The 24,378-nt window shown below is 36.6% G+C and overlaps 1 protein-coding gene across 3 annotated transcripts; it reads left to right on the top strand.

Moving 5' to 3' along the window:
- Positions 1 to 256: 256 nt before the first annotated feature.
- Positions 257 to 24,125, top strand: PRMT9 (protein arginine methyltransferase 9). 3 transcript variants are annotated; one of them, XM_058192776.1, is made up of 14 exons: positions 298 to 395; positions 2,151 to 2,301; positions 4,089 to 4,301; positions 7,053 to 7,201; positions 8,282 to 8,518; positions 9,030 to 9,197; positions 9,743 to 9,845; positions 10,066 to 10,172; positions 13,408 to 13,600; positions 15,413 to 15,596; positions 18,712 to 19,405; positions 20,434 to 20,587; positions 21,241 to 21,363; positions 22,952 to 24,125. In XM_058192776.1, the coding sequence occupies exons 3-14, from the start codon at positions 4,116 to 4,118 to the stop codon at positions 23,165 to 23,167; spliced, it is 2,514 nt and encodes an 837-aa protein (XP_058048759.1). In that variant the 5' UTR covers positions 298 to 395; positions 2,151 to 2,301; positions 4,089 to 4,115; the 3' UTR covers positions 23,168 to 24,125. The 3 variants fall into 3 exon arrangements, with proteins under 3 accessions (XP_058048757.1, XP_058048759.1, XP_058048760.1); XM_058192774.1 differs by lacking the exon at positions 2,151 to 2,301 and having other exon boundaries at positions 257 to 395; XM_058192777.1 differs by lacking the exon at positions 2,151 to 2,301 and having other exon boundaries at positions 301 to 412.
- The last annotated feature ends 253 nt before the right edge of the window (positions 24,126 to 24,378 follow it).

Below are 24,378 nucleotides of genomic sequence, written 5' to 3' on the forward strand. Positions count from 1 at the left end.
TCTTTCAAGCAACTGGTGGTAGCCCCACAATTTTAATTCATCCTGGAAGATACACCCTAAAACTCTGGAGTAAGTCCCTTGCATTCAGGGCGTGAGGCGCCTATGGGTGCGAATCTACCGAGAAATAAGCCTTAAACTTAAATACAGCTACGGATCGACGCACGTAAGAACCGCACTGCGAGTGAGCGAGAGAGGCACTAAGACCTCAACATTCTTTTACTAAGCACGGCGGGGAGGACGGTGATGACGGCAGGCGCCGGGAGGCCACGCAGCATATGGCGCCGCCCTTTCCCCGGCCTCAGAGAGGCCTTCGCCGCCGCCTCGTTCAAAACGGGCGGCCTTTGTGAGCTCCGTTTTCCTCAACCGCAACGCGCACGGAGGGGGGAGAAATCGAGGTGGGTTACGTGAGAACGTGAGTGTTGGTGGTTGCGCCCTGATTCCCCCTCTTCCCTGGGCTGCTTCTCTGGCCAGAAGCTGTGGTGTCCGAGGAAGCGCGGGTGAATCGGAAACGTTACTCTGTTTGGATGCATGGATGCCATAAACGCGTGTATACATAACACGAGAAAAGGTCTTCCGCACGGCGTGGGTTTTGGTTCTTTTTTTGTGAGAAGCTCTTGGCCCTCTTCCTTTTAAACTAAAGGTTAAGTAAGGTTCCGGGTCCTTCGTTTTTGCAATGGGGCGGGAGGACGATTTGCGTGCGAGGGCCTTTGGTCTAAAACTAGCATTTCTGAATTAATAAATTGATAGATTTACCCAAGGATAATTACTGCTCTCGAGGGAAATTGAAAATGCCAGGCGCAAAGGTGGTTGTCTTGTTAAACTCACAAACACAAACTTTATATGTTATTATTGCACTGCTATTTATATTATATTATAAAGGTTTATATTATGTCTTCCGTACAGGGGATTCGATAGATAGCAATATTCCCAACCCTTTTTCTCTCAGGATTCCTTTTCGCTTTTAAAAACAATGTAGGACACCGAAAGAGCAGCTTTTGTTTTGTTGTTTGGGTTCCAACATAATTGAAATTTTGGGTTCCAACATAATTGAAATATTCCAACATAATTGAAATTTAAGGTATTGATGTTAACCTTTAAAGTTTTAAACCTTAGAAAGTTTGGGACCACTTTTCATGTAATTCCATCAAATTGTTATTACCTATAGAACATGTCTTGCTTATTTATCTTATTTATTATTTATCTAGTAAGGGCAGATTAGTTACTGGTGGGAAAAAATACAATTTGTTGTGTCTTCCTGTGGATCTACTCTGGTCCTTAAGTATGTCTTCAAAGCCATGTTTCAGTTTATCTTTAGTACAGGTAATCTTTGACTTACAACCACAATTGAGCCCAAAATTTATGTTAAGTGAGACATATTGGAGTGGTGACCCTTTGAGAGCTGTATGCAATAACATTGCATTTTAACGTATGCCGATTAATGTACATGCAAAGTGACAATAAAGTTATTCTAAGTCTAAATCTGTTAAGTGAGTTTTGCTTAACCTTTTCTTGACTTTCTTGATTCACTGCAGTTAAGATAGTAGCATGGTTGTTAAGTGAATCTGGCTTCCCCCTCCCTATGAGAGCGCACTGGTCGTTGGGAGGCTATTGGTGGTAGTAGGCGGTCCCGTAAATAGCCCGATCCAATGCCATGGAGCGCTTTAAAGGTGGTAACCAACACCTTGAATTGCACCTGGAAGACCATCCGTAGCCAGTGCAGCCTACGCAGGAGAGGTGTTATATGGGAGCCACGTGTCGCTCCCTCTATCACCCGCGCGGCTGCATTCTGAACCAGTTGGAGCCTCCGGGTGCTCTTCAAGGGGAGCCCCATGTAGAGAGCGTTGCAGTAGTCCAGGCGGGAAGTGACGAGGGCATGAGTGACTGTGCATAGGGAATCCCGGTCTAAGTAGGGACGCAACTGGCGCATCAGGCGAACCTGATAAAAAGCTCCTCTGGTGACGGCTGTTGTATGCTCTTCAAGCGACAGCCGTGCATCCAGAAAAACGCCCAGATTGCGGACCCTCTCTGTGGGGGCCAATGACTCGCCCCCCACAGTCAGCGATGGAGTCAGCTGATTATACCGGGATGCCGGCATCCACAACCACTCGGTCTTGGACGGGTTGAGTCGGAGCCTGTTTTTCCCCATCCAGACCCACATGGCCTCCAGACACCGGGACATCACTTCAACGGCTTCGTTGGGTGGTTAGTACAGCTGCGTATCATCAGCGTACAGATGACACCGCACCCCAAAACCACGGATGATCTCACTCAGCAGCTTCATATAGATGTTGAACAGGAGAGGTGAGAGGACCGAACCTTGTGGTACCCCACATAAGAGGTGCCTCGCGGTTGACCTCTGCCCCCCTGCCAACACCGTCTGCGACCGGTCGGAAAGGAAGGAGGAGAACCACCGAAAAACGGTGCCCCCCACTCCTAACCCCTCCATTAGTGATTTCTAATCTGTTCTTTTAATAGATTTGGTCAAAATGATAGACACCTAATTTGACGCAACTAATTATAGTAGAGTTTGGGACTAATTTGCTTAACATTTTAAGTAGAAAAGTTGGGCCATTGATTTAAAGCTGCACGCAGATTTTCCAGCAATATCCACAAACAACTTCTTGAGATACTCTGCATATCTTCTCCAACCAGCTAGATATCTCAGTGTTATTCTTAGCCAGATTCAGTGCCCTCTCAACAGTTGCTACTGAAGGAAGATACCCAAAAACATCCCCTTCCATCTGAGAGTGTCCATATGGTGGAAGAATAATTGAACTGATGGAACATGTTATTTTGTATTGCCCTTTCTCTGCAGGTGTTGATCCCGAATTATTTCCATTCCCTTTCTAAATATCCTGGTCATTCAGGTTTATTTTATCTCACTTTTGGATCAGTCTGATATTATTTCCCTGACCAAGTACTGTTTTATAATCTGCAATGTACCCCATAGTATTCACTCTAACATTTTTTAGATATTTATTTTTCCTTTAAACTTAATTGTGACTCTTGTGTTTTATTTTGCCGGTCGATGACACAATAAAGACTGCTTAGATTTGATAGAAAAGCTCACAATGAAAATATATTGAATATAAATTAAAATTAAAATTCTAGCTACGTGTAAGTTTCATTACAGGTAATACTCACAAACACTCATTCAGTGACCATTTATAGTTGCCATAGCCTAAATGAGTGATACTTATAACTGGTCCTCAAAGTTCTGGCCATTACACCACACCCACTGTGATATGATTCAGGCACTTGGCAACCAACTTGTACTTGTGACAGTTGCAGTGGCCTGAAGTTACATGATTGCTATTTGCAATATTCTGCCCTAGCTTTACATAAGTAAAGTCAAAGTCAGTGAGCAAATGTAAACTGGGGATGGAGGAGTCAGCGCCAATTCCCTCCTCAGTCTACTCTTCGCTCACATGACACTGCACCTTGCTTCTAACCTTCTTTCCATTCATGAACAGACTGCACAGGACTTCCAAGGCCCTCTGCCATCCCCTGGGCACTCCCTAGGCACTCCCTTACCTGGAACTGTTTCCCATTTAACCATCTATGCATCTTGGGATTATAGTGGTAACCGTGATTGTCATCACAAAATGATGCTGTCATGTGACATTGCACTTTATAATTTCAGCAATTAACAACAGCAGTCCCAATCCCAGTTGCCGTCATAAACCGAGGACTATCTAAACTACAAATCAGTTGTTGGATTATTTTCATTCAATACTGCTAGCCATGCTAAATAAGATAATAAGTATCTTTTTTACATAAATCATTTCCTAAAGACAATCGCAGTCTTTAGAAAAAAAAATCAGCTTTCCATTTTGATAAAAAGTTTGACTTATAGAGTGCATTCTTGCATTTATAAAAACAGGAATTATGCTTTATTTTGAGTCCTCTCCATTCCTATTGTTAGGAACAGAATGAAAGTACTGTTCTAAATAGTACAAATTAACCTATGGATCCATTTTTTATGAATAACTGCAATGGGGACGAACATAACTTTGATTTTTCAAATGGTAATCAAATAATATAATTTGGTCATAATCATAGAACAAATGTTAATTTTATCTTTGCAGGATAAAGTGGAGTTGCTTTTAATTAAAATGCCTAACGCTAAAAGCAAATCTCGGCATAGACACAAAGTTAGTCAAGAAACTGGCCGGCGTGAATTAGTCTCCAGATCCTTGCAAAGTGCTCAACATTGTCTGGAGAATCAGGACTTTGGAACTGCATATGCTCACTATCTCTTGGTATTAAACATAGCTCCTGAATTTAAAAATGATGTTAAGGTGAGAGATTTTCTGGTCATTTTTCCCCTATCCTAAATAAATATATGAGCCATATGTATACCATACTAGCCATTGTGTGTAATTTATTTATTTATTAGAATAGAATAGAATAGAATAGAATTTTATTGGCCAAGTGTGATTGGACACACAAGGAATTTGTCTTGGTGCATATGCTCTCAGTGTTACATAAAAGAAAAGATACGTTCATCAAGGTACAACATTTACAACACAATTGATGGTCAATATATCAATATAAATCATAAGGATTGCCAGTAACGTTATAGTCATACAGTCATAAGTGGAAAGAGATTGGTGATGGGAACTATGAAACGATTAATAGTAGTGCAGATTCAGTAAATAGTCTGACAGTGTTGAGGGAATTATTTGTTTAGCAGAGTGATGGCCTTGGGAAAAACTGTTCTTGTGTCTAGTTGTTCTGGTGTGCAGTGCTCTATAGCGTCGTTTTGAGGGTAGGAGTTGAAACAGTTTATGTCCAGGATGCGAGGGATCTGCAAATATTTTCACGGCCCTCTTCTTGATTCGTGCAGTATACAGGTCCTCAATGGAAGGCAAGTTGGTAGCAATTATTTTTCTGCAGTTCTAATTATCCTCTGAAGTCTGTGTTTTCTTGTTGGGTTGCAGAACCGAACCAGACAGTTATAGAGGTGCAAATGACAGACTCAATAATTCCTCTGTAGAATTGGATCAGCAGCTCCTTGGGCAGTTTGAGCTTACTGAGTTGGCGCAGAAAGAACATTCTTTGTTGTCCTTTTTAATGATGTTTTGATGTTAGCTGTCCATTTGAGATATTGCGATATGATAGAACCCAGAAATTTGAAGGTTTCTACTGTTGATACTGTGTTGTCAAGTATTGTGAGAGGTGGAAGTATGGAAGGGTTTTTCCTAAAGTCTACCACCATTTCTACGGTTTTGAGTGTGTTCAGTTCCAGATTGTTTTGGTTGCACCACAAGTCTAGTCGTTCGACCTCTCGTCTATATGCGGATTCGTCATTGTCTCGAATGAGACCAATCACTGTTGTGTCATCTGCGAACTTCAGTAGCTTAACAAATGGATCATTGGAGATGCAGTCATTGGTATACAGAGAGAAGAGAAGTGGGCAGAGCACACAGCCTTGGGGCCCCTGTGCTAATTGTACAGGTATTTGATGTGATCTTGCTTAGCTTCACCTGCTGCTTCCTGTTTGTTAGGAAGCTTGTGATCCACTTACAAGTCTGTTCCGTACCTGTAGCTGGTTTAGCTTAGTTAGAAGAATGTCTGGAATGATGGTATTGAATGCTGAACTAAAGTCTACAAAAGGACCCTTGCATAGGTCTTTGGAGACTCAAGATGTTGTAGGATGTAGTGCAGAGCCATATTAACAGCATCATCTGTTGATCTATTTGCTCGGTATGCAAATTGCAAGGGGTCTAAGAGCGGATTCGTGATGGTTTTCAGGTAGGAAAGCACTAGCCTTTCAAAGGTTTTCATGACTACAGATGTTAGAGCAACTGGTCTGTAGTCATTCAGTTCCTTGATGGTGGGCTTCTTCGGCACTGGGATGATGGTAGAGCGTTTGAAGCAAGAAGGAACATAGCACATCTCTAGTGATTTATTGAAAATATGGGTGAAGATGGGGGCCAATTGGTCAGCACAGACTTTTAAGCAAGAAGGAGTTATCTTGTCTGGGCCTGGAGCTTTTCCTGGCTTTTGTCTGTGAAATAGGTCCTGCACTTCCTTTTCTGTGATCACTAGGGGTTGTGAACCCAATGAAATGGGGTCAGTTGTAGGAGGCTTGGCTGTTGTTGGTGTGTCTGAGATGGGGGTTGTGGAGATAGGTGGCTGTAGTTTCCTTTCAAACCTGCAGTAAAACTCATTCAGGTCATCTGCCAGTTGTTGATTACCTTCAGCCTGGGAAGGAGGTTTGCCATAGCCGGTGATATTTTTAAGAGTTTTCCACATGTTTGCTGGTTCATTTGCTGAAAATTGATTCTTTAAATTAGAAAATTTATATAGTCACCTATACAGCTGCCTATAAAAAGATAAAAGGTATAGAAAATAAAAAATAAAAAATAAAAAAAACAATAACATCTATACACCCCTGGTGACAACACACAGTCAGATCACCACTTGATGGGCTCTGTCTCATTCTGGGTTTCCTAGACCCACTGGCAAAAACAAGTCTTCAGGGCCTTATGAAATGAGTGTTAAAGTAGGGGTCAATCTAATTTCTGAAGGGATATTCCAAAGGGGAGGGAGCCACCACAGAGAAGGCCTTTCTTCTGGGCCCCACCAGATGTACATCCTTAGGAGACAGGACCTGCAACATTCTTTGACTCCCTGCTTTAGTGAGTTGGGTGGATGTGACCAGCAAGACCAGTCCCTCAGATAACCTGCCTGAAACGGTGAAGGGCTTTAAAGACAACCAACACCTTGAATTGCACCCAGAAGCAAATTGGCAACCAGTGCAGCTCCCTGGGAGAGGTTACACATCCACATCGAGATCTGAATAAAACCATATCGGCTGCTGCGTTTTGAACGATCTGGAACTTCTGGATACTTTTCAAGGACAGCCCCATGAAGAGTGCATTGCAATAGTCAAGACAGGTGGTGACTAGGGCATGAGTGACCATGAGGAATATTCATCCAGGAAAGGGCATAATTGGCACACAATCCACAGTTTATTTACTTACTTACTGGATATATTATATAATAGATATCTAAATTTAGGAACAACTTTTTTGTTTTTTTAGGAAACATTTCAATTTACCCTTTTTAAATGGGCAGAAGAACTGGATTCTCTTGCACGAATTCAAGATTTATTTGATTGCTATGAACATGCCCTGGAATTATATCCTAATGATGAAGTCATATACAACAGTATGGGGGAACATCTTTTCAGGTTTGAAGTTATACTTAATTAGCCATAGTTTGTCTAAATATTCTAATGTACATAAAGCTTCTGAGTCAAGGAACTTCAGTTTAAATATATTGCAAAGTTATTAACTGAATATGCATTCTTAATTCTACATGTGTAGGTATTTAATTTACAATCATTTGAGTCTGGCCGTTTCTCTTTTGTCTGTTAGCTGAGACTCACTAGAGCAAACTCTAAATGCAAAGTATCATTAACTATAATTTCTAGACTGCTGCTTGGTGTCCATTACTTTTTATGTTTAATTTTAAGATTCATCCTCATGAACATTTTGTGCATAGGGATTTTCTGTTTTTCCCAGGTTAATTTCCACAATGGAAATCAATAACTCTGTATCTCAGTAGTTTGTTATCAAGTCAAACTTTCACAAGAGCAAAACACTATATTTGGACTCCGTATTATTGAGATAATGTATCATATAGGTAGTCCTTGCTTAACAAGCCTAACTGGGATTGGTAACTGGTTACCAAGCAACCTGGGAATTAAGTGAGTCATCACATCACTCTGATAGAGCTTCAATCTCACTTCTGCAGTCATTAAGTGAGTCACCATAGTCATTAAGCAAAATATCATGTTATTACAACTTGGATTTTATTGCTGGTTTCTCCATTGCCTTTCTTTGTTGGAAGCTGACTGTGAAGCACAAATAGCGATCATAGGACCGCAAGTTGCTGCAGTGCTCATAAGCGCCTTCTGATTATGAAGCACCCAAATCTTGGATCATGTGACTACAGGGACACTGTGATGGTCATAGGTGCAAAGACTAGTAATAAATTTACTTTTTCAGCACAGTTGCAATGTCAAACAATCGCTAAACTGGGCAATCATTAAGTAAGGACTACCTGTAAACACTCGTAGATTTATTTACACAGTACAGGTGTCATTTGTTTATTTCCAATAGTAAACCATAATTATCATGTTCACTTTTCTATAATTTAAATTGCTATATGTCTTCATATTATGAATATAGATTTTTATCAGCATTCTGTTGTTCCAAAAATTAAACATGTATGCTTTTATGGTTTGTGTATTTTTTTTTCCTGTTAGGTTGGGCTTCAGAGATGAAGCAGCTGCATATTTTCATAAAGCTGTGAAGTTAAACCCTGACTTTCCTGATGCCAAGGAGAACTTTTATCGGGTTGCCAACTGGGTTGTAGAACGTTGGCATTTCATTATGCTTAATGATTACAATAGAAACTTGCTGTATCAAAAAGCAATCCAGAAAGCAGTTCATTCAGGATATAGAAGTGTACTTGATATTGGAACAGGAACAGGAATTCTCAGGTTTGCTGAAACTTCATGATACAAATATTGTCATGTTTATTTAAATGACCCTAAACTTCACTAAAAAAATTGCCAAATGGCACTCATATGGCATACCATTAGCATACTTCCAAACAGATGCTAAGAGACTTCAACTATTATAGCCTTACAACTTTTGTGGCAGGATTGAATACATTGTTTCTTTACAATTTTTTAGCTATCCTGGCATTCCCATTTGTTACAAAGTCTATCTCCATAGCAAAATAAAGTTGGGGAGGCTACAACTAAACAAGACTCATCATCATCCTGGTTTTATTTTGGTTTAAAATGGTGTTTGATACAACTAGCTTTTTTCTTGTTTTAAAAAGTTTAAGAAATTAATGACATTATTTCTTATTACCTGAACTTTATGCCACTCTTTTAAAAATAAGTATCAAATATCTTATACAGAAATTACATTAAAGTTAAATTATTAATATTTTGTCTAACAAAAATTATTAAAAAATCTATGGAATATCTTCTGATTTTTCAGTATGCTTGCTAAAAAGTCTGGAGCATCTCCTGTCTATGCTTGTGAATTGTCAAAGACCATGTATGAATTGGCTTGTGAAGTGCTAGCTGCAAACAATTTGGATGGAGAAATCAAACTTCTTCACATGAAATCCTTTGATATAGAAATTCCGAAGCATGTACCTGAAAGGTTATATCTTATATTTTGTTCTGTTATTTTGAATTAAAGTAATAGTTTATTCATTGCTAATATTATGAATAATAATATTCGTATTCTCCAAAATAGCAAGAGCAAATATTATATCTTTCTATTGAAATTGATTTTTTTAAGTTTCAATCTTTTACTGATTTTATTGTAAATAATGTAATAGCATTGTATTATGCAGCTGAAGTATATTTACTCAGTAGCTGATACACTGAATTCACAATCATTTATTTTGATTGGCTAAAGAACAGTTTAAATAAAATTATATTATGTAAAATCTAAAGTAAAAAAGATACCAATTACACTGTTTTCACCTTGCCTCCAATTTTCAAACATCTACTGCTGTTTTGGTACTTCATATTAAAATACTAAGAGCAAGTACATAAGAAGTAAAGGGACATATTTTATTGAAGAAGCTCACTTGTGAGATGATCACAACTCAATTGTCTAAGAAATGACTGTTAATTTCAAATTATTGAAGCTTTAAGCTTTTAAGGCTTCTTGTTTAACTATATTTTTATATTTAATAGAGTTTCCCTTGTTATCACCGAAACAGTAGATTCTGGATTATTTGGTGAGGGAATTGTAGAAAGCTTGATTCATGCTTGGGAACACTTACTTTTACCACCAGAGGTTAGTATCTTAGTATCTTAACTATCTAAGGCCTGATAAAAAAGATACATTATTTTTATATTATAAAGTTCATGAAGTCTTATGCCTGTTCAAAAATTTTGTTAATCTGAAAAGCTGCTTTTGGGCATTTTTGCACTCTATAAACTAAAATATGAGAATTGTTTCTTAATACATGAACAGTAAATAAATCTTGTTACACAATTTTTAATCTATTTTACAGCCTAAGGATGGTAGAGATGATTCTAAAAACTATGGCAAAGTTATTCCAGCAGGAGCTACTATGTGGGGCATGGCAGTGGAATGCAAAGAGATACGCAGACATCATAGGTATATTTTTTACTGTTGGAAAAAATTCTTTAATCTTTAGACAAAAAACAGAAAATGCCTTACTTTTAAATAATGTCATTGGTTTACAATATATTAAGGGGTACGGAGACGACTTCCGGTATCCAGCGGCAACGGACGTCTGGAAGGCTTCTCCTGCCTCCAGCGCCCGAATCCGGCCGCCGCCGAGGCCCTCAGGGGCCAGGTGTTCCGAAAAGGACACCTGCCGCACGGACGGCTCGCCAGGGGTCTCCCAGCCGACATACAGGACTGTGGGGACCGATGCTGGCGCGTCCTAGGCTCGGCGGGGTTCGAGGCCACAGGCCGCGCCATTATTTTGGTCGTCGCCTGGGCGCTGTGCCCGTGACACCGGGCATTGGATTTATAACTGCAGCAGCCTGGTGGTGAACAGGGCACGGAGAAGAATTGAGGAGGAGAAGGGAAGGGAATATCGGTAAACGTGAGTGGACTGCTCCGGAGTGCGGGGGGGTTTTTTCTCCCCTGCGGTTGGAAGGAGCACGAGTTATTCTGGAGAGAGGAGAACTTAAAATAAGAAGATTACCGGTTTTGTGGAGCTCTGGAGAGAAGAGGTGATGGAGAAATTTAGGAGGGAAGGTTTGAGGCCCCCCCTCCTTCTGGGGAACAGTGGTGGCGTCCAGCTTCCGCCTTCACTATGAGAATTTTGATGACATCACTTCCCTTCGGCTTCCTGGTTGACTAACTGTACTCTGGACTCGTTGCTCCTGTGAGTGCCCCCTGGTGGATCCGGAGGAAATTACAAGGATACCGTGCCTGCCTGAGGATTTTGTATTTTTTTTCCTTAATGGCAAAAGGTCAGAGACCAACTGCTGGAGAGATGGAGAGAATTTTGGAAAAGTTATCTAATATGGACAAGAAATTGGATGAAATAAGAGCAGAAATTGTGACTATCCAAAAGGATTTAAAGGATACTCAACAAGTTTCAGCAGAAAACAAGCAGAAAGTGGAAGGTTTGAGGGTGAGATGCGGGCAGTGCAGAAAAGAGAGGAGACGACAGGCAATGCTGTGCTTGGACCACAGATGGATAAAATGTCTTATTTCCTTAGGTTTCAAAATTTGGAAGAAGTGGACCAAGAAGACTTGAGAGATGTTGTGATTAAATTGTTGGGAGAATTTCTTGGGAGAGGTGTTGATTTCATGAATTGGGATGTGGATCGAGTTTATAGAGTTAATTGCAATATGCACGCACGCATGCAGTTCCCAGAGAGGTTCATGTCAAATTTGTGAGAAGAGAGACGAGAGATGAAATTCTTAGAAAACATAGGAGTGGGGCACTGATTTACAGGGGCAGGAGATAGCCATTCTGAGGCAGATTCCCAGACAGGTACGTGAAAAAGAAAGAAATATTATTTTTGTCAAGCAAATTGTACCAGAAGGAGTGGGCTTCAGATGGCTGATGCCAGAGGGATTGATGATTTTCCGGGAGGGCATTACGAAAAAATCAGTACAATTGCGGAGGCTACGGCCTATGTGGAGGAACACAAAGCCTTCCTGGAATCAGATGACCCAGGAATTGAAGAAGGGAGGTTATAGATCATGGGGCTGAGCGGCTGCCGCTGTTGCGCCCTGGAGTTGGGTCAGGCTGAACCCAGAGTTCTGAGATCCAAAACTAGGAAGTGATAAAGATATTTGGGATTGTGTTGGTTTTCCTTATTCTCTTTTGTACGATATTCTGTTTATTCTTGACTCTTCTTTATTACGTATTTAAAATTTGCAAACTTAGCTACTTCGTGTCACCTGCTTGCCTTATGGCTGTTGTATGTGTTAAAAAATTTGAGTAAAATTCTTATTTTAGATAAGAAAAATGAAAATTTACCATACCTGATATGTATTTGTATAAACTTTTTTTGACTAATAAAAACTTTTTGAATAAAAAAATATATTAAGGGGTACAAATTACCATATTTTTCACAGTATAACACGCACTTTTGTCCCTCCTAAAAGAGGCTGAAAATTTGGGTGCTTCTTATACTCCAAATGTAACCCCACGTGGTGCCCAAAATGGCTACCTGGGACAGCTGCTGCCTTCTCTTACCCCTTCAGTGCTTTATCTGCTTTAGTCACTGGACCTCCCTCCGAGGATCAGCTGTGCTTTTGAAGCTGTTTTTCAGCCCCAACGTGAGCAAAGCGATCTTCCGTGTTTTGCCTGCTTTTCTAATTGCTGCTCCCTCTGACAATCAGCTGTCTTTAGAAGCACAGCCCTAATCAACCCCAACCTCAAAACTAGCAAGTGAAGTAATATGCTGAAGCTGACGCCCCAACCAGCCCCAACCTCAAAACCAGCTAGCGAACTAATATGCTGGGACTAGCCAGATGAATACCTGGTAGGCGGAATTTTTTTCTCCCCTATTTTCCGCCGCAAAAACTAAGGTGCGTCTTATACTCCGAAAAACATGGTATGCTACTTGAAAACAATAAGTGGAAAATGGAAGACTAAGGAAAATGGTCTGTTTAAGCTCCAGTTGAGTACTGTATACTCCTACAAATCATGATTAGATTTGCACATGAGATTGAAATTCTATCCTATCCTAGATAGAGAGATTTACTATGATTAAAATGGGAAATTATATGTTCTTTTCCTCCCAATTTCTGGAATCCATTCCCACCAGCTATATTTAAGTAAAGCTAACCTAAATCAGATTTCTTTAATAAACATCAGGCTTGAGGGAAAAAAGATACTTCATCCTTATTACCCTGTTTCCCCGAAAATAAGACATCCACTGATAATAAGCCAAATCAGGCTTTTGAGCAATGCGCTATAATAAGCCTCCCCTCAAAAATAAGCCCTCCCCAAAAATATTTAAACGCATGCGCAGCCGGTCACCACCATTTCCTCTGGTTAGGGTTAGGGAGATAGAGCTGAAAATCAGGTAAGACGCCAAGAGGAGCCCTGTCTTGCTCCACAAGCCCCAAAATAATAAGACCTTCCCGAAAATACGGCCAAGCATTTATTTTGGGTTGAAAAAAAATATAAGACAGGTCTTATTTTCGGGGAAACACGGTATAAACATCATATTCCCTGAAAGTCCAAACAGTAGTATTAAACTCTATCAAACAGCTAACAGCTATCAAAATTTCCAATGAGACTTTAATGTGCAAAACACTATACCTAATTGAAGAATAAATTATTTATAATGAAAAGAAAGTATGCTTGAATTTGTCTTGTCAACTATAATTTTTATCATTTCCTTTTTTTCAGAATAGAGGTAAAAGAAATTGCTGGTATCTGTTTGCCAGAAACACTGAAGTTTTGCAGTCCAACGTTTGCTTCTCTAAAGTCCAGTGAAACCCTTGAACCTTACACTACTGAAAAACTCAGCAGAATATCTGGTGGTTATAAAACTCTTACAGAAATTTTTCAAGTTCTGACAGTCGATTTTAATAATTTGCAGGTAATTTACTGGCACAAGAAAAAACTAATAATTACTCATTTTTATTATAGAATTGAAAAATGAATTTTATTAGATAATAAATTTATTCCATACAATATTTTAACATTTATCCGAATATCATATTTGGATATTAAATATTTATTAGTAGCAATGTATGCATGTCCTAATCTTGTAGAATTTATTTGTCAGCTATCACAATAGCATATTCTGTGCGCGCAACTACTGTTACCTCTTGATATTAATATATATAAATGTTATTAATATTGTTCAAACAAAAGAGATACTAATATAAGTCATTGCTTTATATTTAAGGCAAAATTTAATCAAAGTAAAATTGTGGATAAAAATGTAAGCTTAATCAACAATATAACTAGGACATAGAAAAACAGGGAGGTGGAAACGCCTAAAAAATAAAGTAATGGAAAATTTGTACAGGTCATTGTATATTAGAAAAAAAAATAATTTGAAAGCTCAAACAATTGTACCAAGTCATTTATTTCTTTTAAGGAAAAAAATTGTGTAAAATAACTAATCATTGCATGTAATATGAGCCAATAATCAGCCTTAAAAGGGGATGAATGTTTTCTCTATCATAAGCAAGGTTCTTATTCTTAGTCATAAAGGCAATATCGTAATATATAACTTTTCTATACAATTAATTCTTTGAAGCAATATGTTTAACTGGGAATCATAATGGTTTGCATCAGTAGATCCACCTACACCTAACCTGACATCTAAGATTAATAAATGGAGTAAAGCAGAACACTTCAGCTTAGGCAGTTAAAGTTGTCTAAAAGCTATAATACAATGATTCATAGTATCTTCTGCCTTGATTGCTAAATTTATAATATTAGGTGCCTGATTTTTTTTTGTTTTTTACAAAATTTCATATTGGATTTCTATTGGTTCTTTTCAGTGTAAAGGGAAATATGCAATTGAAATTAAGCCCAGATAAGCTTGTTCTCTTTCTCTGCTTTAAGTAGATCTTATGAGAAATATTTCAACATCTTAGAAGTACAGTCTGTAAGTCTTATTACAATTAAGTGTATTTTTCCCCTTATCCTGGTTGAAGACAACCAAATATTTGTATGTGAAAATTATATTTGGGAACCCAGGTATTATTGTATAGTCAACATAGTCAGTCAATAATATAGTCAGTCAATATTGTTGTCACTGAGTTGTTGCAGCCTTCTTCAACAGTTGAAACATCTTTAATCTAGTAGCACAATTCTTAGGCTGTGCAGGATTCTCATATCAATATATTTATTTTGTTTGTAGACATTCAGCTGGTTATGATGTTCTACAAAGAAATAAAAGTAACATTTTATGATGTCCCCATAATCATATCTGTTGTTTTTTGGGGAACAACACAGAAATATTAAGCTGCTATTTTCTTAAGGAATATTCCTTTGACTTACAGTCTAGCTTACAGCTTTGGTTTTTCTTAGTGGCCATAAGCTAATTCAACCCTGCAAAACTTTCCCTTGACTCCCAAATCAGTCAAGGTTGGTTAGAGACTACTACATAGCTACACTCTAGGTATGGCTGTATACTCCTTGGGAAAATCTGGATCATATTCTATATGGCAATTTATCTACTACAAAATTAAGAATGTGAGTAAGAATTGTTCACATTTCTTTTAAAATTACATATTGTACTTGATCTATTACTATTTACTTTTTTGTAATTCTATATTTGCGAAGTTTTAAAAAATATTTAAAAGCAAATATTTAATAAATTACATTTTGGGGTAGAAAATGATTAACAATGAACTGTAATTTACCATCATGTTTTCCTTTTATACTTGACCAGGAGCTAAAAAATTTGTCCACTAGTAAGCCATCCAAGATGAATATACCCATTATTAAAGATGGAATACTAGATGCTATTGTTGTCTGGTTTACACTGCACCTTGATGATGAACTTACTCTTTCTACAAGTCCAAACATGGACACCTGTTGGGAGCAAGCAGTCTATCCTGTACAAGGTCTCCTTGGTATGTCTTTCATTCTATTAAAACCAAAAATTTTCTCTTCTTTTGTTAAAATGGACAAAAATGAAATTAATCATATAAATTATAGATAAAATGTCATTTGATTCCATGAACTTATAAAAATAAAGATATAAGATTCTCCCTGAGATCCATATAGCACCTACTCTGTTAGCGTTTTAAAGAGTCATATTTTCCCAGAGTGGCTGGTGCCCCATTTGTTGGAGGTCAATTATTGGTGTTTGTTTGGGGGGTTGCCAGGTTCACCATTTTGCTTTGCTTTCTCTTTATTTGAATCTGATTCTGTTGCTTGTTTGACATGCCATTTTTTTTATTGTTTTGGTGTATTGTGAGCAGCTTTTGGAGTCTAGAGACATCAAATCAGTCAAATAAATGTCGCACAAACTTTGGGACATTTGTGTATATCTGTGACTTTATGTTACACACATGAACACATGGATCTCTTATGTTATCACATAGACATATATTTGAAGGAGAACAATGAAAAGTCAACATGCTTCACAGATTATGGAGAGTGTGCCAAATTTTAGATATTCTGATCCTTGAAATAGAAAAAAAAGAAAAGTCCAAAGGGTTTATTCTCTAGTGAAAGAAAATATTTTTCTTTTGGCTTTTTCCCCAACCAAAGGAACCAAAACACTGGAATAAAAGGGAAACTATTTAATCTATAATTGCCTCCTGGTAAATTAAATAATTTAGACTTTATCTTTGACTGTTATTCTTTTATTTTGTTTTGAAGATGTTATCTAACTTCAAAGGATTAAAACCTCCAAGAGAAGATTATGCTTTCTGAATAAAAGAATGAATCTTCTCCCTGAGAGTTAGGTGATCAGTAACCTAGCTTCATTCTTGATCAGGTCAATTGTTGAGGTGCCTTGCACACGTAGCTGGTATCTTCAATTCTCTTCTCTTTCCCGACACGCCACATAGTGAATCTGATTTAGCAGAATTTAACCTATAATACACAATTTTATTCTTTAAAGAAAAAGAAAAAAAGTAATGAAAAACTCCATTGTAGAAAATAGTGAACTTGTCAAATTTCACTTATTCAGGTAAAACTAAATCATACCTGGGGATCCATGAAATAAGAATACTTATTGCAGAAAATTACCTGCATTATGCAGGTTTATTTATTATTAATAATTAGGTAATTATTTATTATTTAGGTAATAATAATATTTATTATTACCTACATTATGGTAGGAAATCATAACTAAAAAAATTTCAGAACTGATTGTGGTGGTGGTGGTGTTAGTTGCGAAGTCGTGTCCAACCCATCACGACCCCATGGACAACGTTCCTCCAGGCCTTCCTATCCTCTACGATGCTCTGGAGTCCATTTAAGCTCACGCCTAGGGACTCCATCCAGCCACCTCATTCTCTGTTGTCCCCTTTTTCTTTTGCCCTCAATCCTTCCCAGCATTAGGCTCTTCTCCGGTGAGTCCTTCCTTCTCATAAGGTGGCCAGAATATTTCAGTTTCATCTTCAGGATCTGGCCTTCTAAAGAGCAGTCAGGGTTGATCTCCTCTAGGACTGACTTGTTTGTTCTGATCATATCTATCCACTAAGAGCCTTACGTTTCTTGCACTTAAGGTTTATTTCCTACCCTACCTAACAGTCTACGTGGCCTCCTGTTTTGAGTTGCATCTTCTTCCTGTAACTTGGATTAAGCTAAATTTTATTGTTGTTTTCCCTTTTCACATTAAATACCTTATTAAGATTTCATTGCTTTTACAGAAGTCGATTAGGAGATAATTTCTTGATCTAATAACGAAGTTAAATTTGTAGATTTAGAATAGGTTTAGTAAGAGCAATCATAATGAAATATTTTGTTAGAACTCGAGATAGTGATAAAGAATTTGGAATGACTGATAGATTTACCTTTTCTCAATGTTCTTTAATTCTAACTCAATCTTGTATGTAACTGGAACTTTATAATCTGTTTTCATTCATAACTTAAGTTATTTGTAGTTTTTAGTCAGCCAAAAAAGTTATGATTATTTGTTTTATTCCTGTTTACACTGCCCAACTGCCAACAACTCTGGGTGGTTCACATGAAGCATGAGACTATAAAACAATAAAACCAATACAGCAACAAAATAGTGAACTCAAAATACAAACATGACAAAACCCGGAAAGCAACAAAGCACATACCCACTCTTACGCCCATCTAGTTAAAGACCTGGACAAACAATCAGATCTTCAAGGTTCTCCGAAAGACCACTCAGGCTGAAGCCATGCAGATCTGACAGTAAACATACTTACGTCTAAACTCAAGAAAACATTCTTAGGATTATATTGTTAATTTCGAACAGTATGTATATACAAATTAATTGTATATAGCACTTTAAGCACTTTAAGAACCCATTCCTTGAAACAGCTTCAGCCATTGCAACCTTGGTGCAGCTGCTTTTAGGCCTCCCCAAGGTCTTCTGGATTATACCTCAGCAAGCGGTCAGTACAGACCTAACCTGTAGTAATGTCTGTAGCTTTCTATAATGGATTATTTAATAAATATAATAGTCCTTTGTGCTTTCTCTGTTTCTTGAGGAATTAAGTTGAAATTGGATTATGGGAATTTGGTGGTTATCCTGGATAAAGACTGAAATGCAAATTCCACATAAAGAGTGGGATTATATAGCTAAGTACCTGTTTAAATGCCTCTCATCCCATTTCTCACCTTTCCTTGCTTTTATCATTTTCAACTACTTCATTAAAATATGATTTTGAAGTAATTTTTCCACAAATACTAACTTGTGATGTCTAGATTCGACTAGGTCTTTTTGTTTCCATTAGTGTCCGAGTTTGAACATCACTACAAATTACACAGTTCGATGGATTATTACTAAGTACATTATTGTTTATAAATAACTAATTTCAGCTCAAAATTACATAAATATGCTCAAGCAATGGCTAAAATAAAATGTTTGCATAGTGTAGATCTGTTTATTGAAAGTTGTTTGGTATGTATTGTTGAACTGCATTAAGTTTTATAGATGAATTATATTCTCCAACAAGCGGAAGACAATTCTTTAAATATTAAATATTTTACAAAACACATTTGAATAGCATTCAATTGTCATTCCTTTTCGTTTTACAGATTATTCTGTGAAATCTGGAGATGGTGTTGCAATGGAAATATGCTGCCAGGACTGCTATCTAAGGATTCAAAGAATTTCCATTAAGACTTCAGGATCTGAAATGGATGTTGAAAGAAATTTGAGGGAGAAGAATAGTGAAGCTGAACTCTGCAGTGCTCTAGCCAGTCTTCAGACAGCTAGTACACTGGAAAATGACTTCCAAGAATGTATGCTAGAGTCCACTGAAATTGCTTTATTAAATAATCTGCAGTATCATGAATGCTTTAAAATTGCAATAGGAAAAGTGTTGTCATCATTCAGCCACCATGAAGAGTCACATTCAATGGATGTGGTTGGTCACTATCATGAGTTTGAAAAGAACCAGAGCAAAAATTCTGTAACTGTTGATCCTCTGTATATATTGGATGTATCAGAAGGCTTTTCAATTTTGCCAGTACTTGCAGGTAAACTTGGGGCAGTTAAAGCATACAGCTCGGTTGAAAAAGACCACCACCAAGTAGCTCTCAGTTTGATTTCAGAAACCAACCAATTTCCCAGAGAAACATTAGAGTTTTGGCTTAGTCATTTACAAGATGAAAATAAGGTACTACAAAGACCTAAGTCTGACAAATTATGGAATATTATAATTCTGGATGTCATAGAAACTTCTGGTTTAATTCAGCAGGATGTGATGGAAAAAGCTGCAATATCTAGGTAATGTAAGAAACAAGTTTCTTGGATTTTATTGCACCATTCAGTTACATGACAAATATAATTTGTAATTTATTAAAAGTATATTTATCAGTAGGTTCATATTTGATTAAATTTTACAATTTAGAGAATACATCACACTCTGATCAGCTTACAGACTTAAAAGCAAGAAATATAATTAAATTAACAAAGATCTTAGTTGTCTGGGGTAAAAATGTTCATAGCAAACCCTGCAGAGGTTTAACACCCAACATTTCCCAAGGCCTGGTAGAATAGCCAGGTTTTCAGCACCTTTCAGAGCACGGGTGTCAAACTCGTGGCATCACATGATGTATCGTGACTTTTTTCCCCTTCACTAAATTGGGGGTAGGGGTGGCCAATGCGTGGCACTTCTGGCCCGCAGGCTGCGAGTTTCACATCCCTGTTTTAGACCATCACTGGGATGGGAGCCATACATCTAGCTTTTCCCAAAGACAGGTGCTGCAACAAAAAAAGACACTTCCTAAGCACCACTAAATGATGCTTTAATCAAAGAGACCTGAGACATGCCGATCCTGTCTAGTTTTACATTTTTAAACTAATGATTTTGCTGTTGTTTTTTTCACTGTTGCAGAATTACATGGCCACATCTGAATCAAAAGTTGGGTTTTTAATGCCCAGTCAATGCATTTTGTTTAACTCATGCTACATACTTCCACCTAAATTAACCTGTCAGGACATGTGGTGGTTTGAATTTTTATATTAATTTATGCTTTTAGTTTATATAGTTTAGTTTTTGTTTTTTATGAGCTGCCCAGAATTACATTGAAGTAAGAGATGACCATACATTTTATAAATAAATAAAATCTGAGAATTTATTTTCAGTATAACAACAAAGCTGACATTTTTACACATTAAAAAGTATACTTTTACCAATTTTCAGTATTATAATTAAAATTTAGAAATATAAAAGAAACAAATATGCTGATGCTAACGTTAAACAACTGAAAAGTCTAATATTTATTAGACTCACTTCACATTTTTATATTTAGGTGTCTGCTTCACTCTGGAGGAAAGATATTCCCAGACCATGTGAAAATATATGGAATGCTTGTAGAATCTAATTTATTATTACTTGAATCTGCTGTTCAAGGGACAGATCCCACACTTGGTTTCAAAATAGCACCTTTTATCAACCAATTCAAGGTTTGAAACAATTTACAATTTTCTATATTCAGATAGTCCTTCAAATATTAAAAAGCCAAGAAAAAACTCCAAGTTTTAAAGACAAATCAATTCTGTGTGATCCTATTTGTATCCAGAATTTGAAAAGTTGCTTATTGAAAAATAAGAAAATAGATTAAAGAAAATAATTAAGGCATAACCAGCATGTATATATGAAAAGTCTTTGAATGTTTTGTTATGCAGAGTCTTCAAGCATACAATGATAATGCAACAGAAGTACGATTTATGAGGAGCTGATGGAAATATGGTTGGTTTCAATAGTTGGGTTTTGTTTTTTTGCAAAATAAAACTGGCCAACTGTTTCCACCTCCTGTTGGTAACTAATGTTCACTTTTTTAGCAAGATATATTTCTACTGTACCATACATTTCTGCCATTAGAACTTGACTGGCTTTAATTCTAAACTATTTTGTACTATTTTAATTGTAATAGCTTGGAATTCTGTCAAGAAAGTAGTACAATTCGCAATTATTTTGCAACTATCACTATGGCACAGGGACATATTTACATGGTATAGATGTAACACCAATAGTTTTATCAACATAAAATCTTAAGACTCAGAAATATGTATAAATGTCAGGAAGGAACATAGAATCTTAAAACTTTCTGTTTCAGGTGCCTATCCGAGTTTTTTTGGATCTTCCCACACTCCCATATACACCTTTAAGCAACTCAGTAGAACTTCTGCGAGTGGATCTCATGAATCCTTATGTGAATAACAGCAGTACTGAAGTTGAGGTAAGTCTCCAAAATAGAAATTAATTGATGCTCAACATCTTAATTACTACTTCAGGAATTCTCATGTTTGACAAATAAGAATTTGCAGGCATATAACATTTCTGTGTTCTCTCTCTAGTTTAACTGCCATTGCTTATGTGAAGATTTATTAAGCTGCTTTTTTTCTGAGCAGAAAGCAACACTACAGAATAGGTATCCAAAAATTTACACAGCTTGATTGCTTCCATTCTTGCTTATTTATTCTCAAATTTATATAGCTGTCCATCTCACAAATCAAGTGACTCAAGAAAGCATGCAACAATATTAAAAAATACTAGTTCCTGTGTAACTATTATTAAAAACATTAAAAAAATATTTTAAAAAACCAAAAATGGGCTGAGATGTTGATAATAGAACCATCTCATTAGTTTACCAATATTTAGTTGCAGTTTACTTACTTACATCAGACTTATGCAAAGTGTATATATTTATAGAAAAAAATCATTTTAGAAAAAAGCAGGACTTTTAGATTGAGTCCAACCTCTTTTTGTGCTCGAATTAAAATAGTCCAAATAGATAGCTAACTAGTCTCTATTTCAATGTATTTAATAGAATTTTACCATCTGTCTGTGAATGGATTGAACTAGCCATATTGTTAGCCTTCAAGATGTAGAATGGCCAATTGTATTAGTTCATGGGATTTAGTTTTAGTTCCCTAATAATCTACATTATTCTTCTATGAATAAGTTCCAGTTTCTCTGAGTTGTTCTCAAACAAGGGGCACAATATTTCATATGGGTTTGACCGTAATAAAATTGAGTAAAATTATTACTTCTAATGATTTGGAAGTGATACCTTTATTGATGCAACCTAAAATTGTATTGTCTACCTCATAGTCAGTTTGCAATCAACTATTATGCCAAGAATTATTAAGTCAGATATCCATCATCCTGTGCCTATGTATTTATATTTGTTTTTCCAGAACTTTCTGCTTGTTTCAGCTGACTTTCATTCTGTTAATTTCACCTCATTTTCCTAAATACATCTTGTTTTGAATTTCATATTATTTTTCACACCCAATTCAGTGTTTTCTCCACCTTTTTATACAAAATCATTAATGAAATGTGGATCTTATATTTCCTCCTTCAGAAGCATCTGTAACAAGTCATAAAAATGGCAAAATGACATGCACTTGTGCATATTATATTGTTGTTGTTGTTGTTTCAATTTCTATACCGCCCTTCTCCCAAAGGACTCAGGGCGGTTTACAGTCAAAGTAAAATCAATTAATACAAAGGAAAATTTAGAGTTGGTTGAAGAACTTAAAACCAATAAAACCCCTTATTAAAACCCCATTAGGCCAGTCCTGCACGGTGAAACATAAATGTTTTCAGCTTGCGTCGAAAGGTCCGAAGATCAGGGAGTTGACGGATACCTGGTGGTAGCGTGTTCCAGAGGGTTGGTGCCCCCACAGAGAAGGCCCTCCCCCTGGGTGTCGCCAACCAACATTGACTGGCCGACTTCCCTTAGAGAAATATTTTCATTTGATTTTATCAAAACAAAAACTGTTTGCTGCTGAACAGTAATTTCACACATATTAATTTTATAGGTGGAGATTTGTAAATCGGGTCAAGTGACTGGCATTCCATTTTGGTATCATGTATATCTGGATAATGATATTGTTTTGGATACATCAAGCAAGTCATCTCACTGGAAACAAGCTGCCGTTGTGCTTGATAAACCCATTCAGGTTCAAGAAGGAGAAAAGCTTATTCTAAGTATTCAGTATTATAAAAGCAACATCAGTGTGGTAGTAAAACAGTAAGATACAGCTTTTCTTAATTAGGTTTGAATGTCTACATTCCAAATTTATGTTCTATAATATAGTGGTAAGCTTGGTAAAATGTTTAAGATACTTGTTCAATTTGCAGAAGAAGTTAATCTGAATAGATTTTATAATGCTGTAAAACATTGTTTCTCAATTGCAAAAAAAATACCATGGACTTGAAGCATTGCTCTCTTTTTTTACATTGTAGAAAATTACTAAATAAAAAGTATAAAAATATAATTAAATGAGGATTTGATAATATGCTCTTTCTTACATGTTTGCAGATTACTAAAATAGTGAATTAACTGGCAAAGAAGGTAATACTGTTTTTTAGATCGTTAGTCCTAAAGAACTTGAAATGGTAATACTTAATTTTACAATGGTGAAAATACCTTGATGTATAATGTTAAAATGGTTCTAGTGTATTTATAAGTCTTCATTTTTAGTAAATGTTTGTAATAATCTGTTCCTGATAGGAAAAAAAGAATGTTTTGTTCAAAACTAGTTTATAATACAGAATGCAAAGTAAAGAGCAGAGTATATAATTATTTTGTACCTCATCCAATAGCCATTTCTTTTATTAGCATATTTTTGTCAATTCCCATTAAAACTATTTCCTATTTTTTTTAAAAAAATCTACATGCCAGCACCATCTGCAGATGTATTCAAAATAACAGCCACCGGAACCTCAAGTTACTTTTAAAACTTTTAAAGTTTTCAACTAACAAGAGCAGCTGAAAAAAAAGCAATAAATATCATTTCTGAGTATAAAGTCCTAAGTAGCTTTTTTAGATTATGGGCATTTAAAAACAGCTATATTTTATAATTTTTTTTAATTATTTATTTTTTTATTTATTAAATTTTTATACCACCCTTCTCCCAAAGGACTCAGGGCGGTGTACAGCCAAAAGATAAAAAACACGAAAATGTACAATTAAAACGACAATTTAAAACCGAGCATATTAGAAAAAATGGCCACATTTAAAAGTTTAAAATTTAAAATTATAAACCATATAATAATAAAACCTCAGTTAAAATTTAAAATATTAAAAATATTATAAATATTATGCCAGTCCCGCTTGAATAAATAAATGCGTTTTCAGCTCATGGTGAAAGGTCCGAAGATCAGGCACTTGACGTAGTCCAGGGTGAAGTTCGTTCCAGAGCGTAGGAGCTCCCACAGAGAAGGCCCTTCCCCTGGGGCCGCC

This window comes from Ahaetulla prasina, chromosome 8 (assembly GCF_028640845.1).
Source record: "Ahaetulla prasina isolate Xishuangbanna chromosome 8, ASM2864084v1, whole genome shotgun sequence".
NCBI lineage: Eukaryota > Metazoa > Chordata > Lepidosauria > Squamata > Colubridae > Ahaetulla > Ahaetulla prasina.

Coding starts and splice junctions, on each gene's coding strand:
- PRMT9 (XM_058192774.1), top strand. CDS start 4,116: ATGCCTAACGCTAAAAGCAAATCTCGGCATAGACACAAAGTTAGTCAA. Junction 9,846..10,065: donor ACTTACTTTTACCACCAGAG/GTTAGTATCTTA, acceptor TCTATTTTACAG/CCTAAGGATGGTAGAGATGA. Junction 13,601..15,412: donor TCGATTTTAATAATTTGCAG/GTAATTTACTGG, acceptor ATACTTGACCAG/GAGCTAAAAAATTTGTCCAC.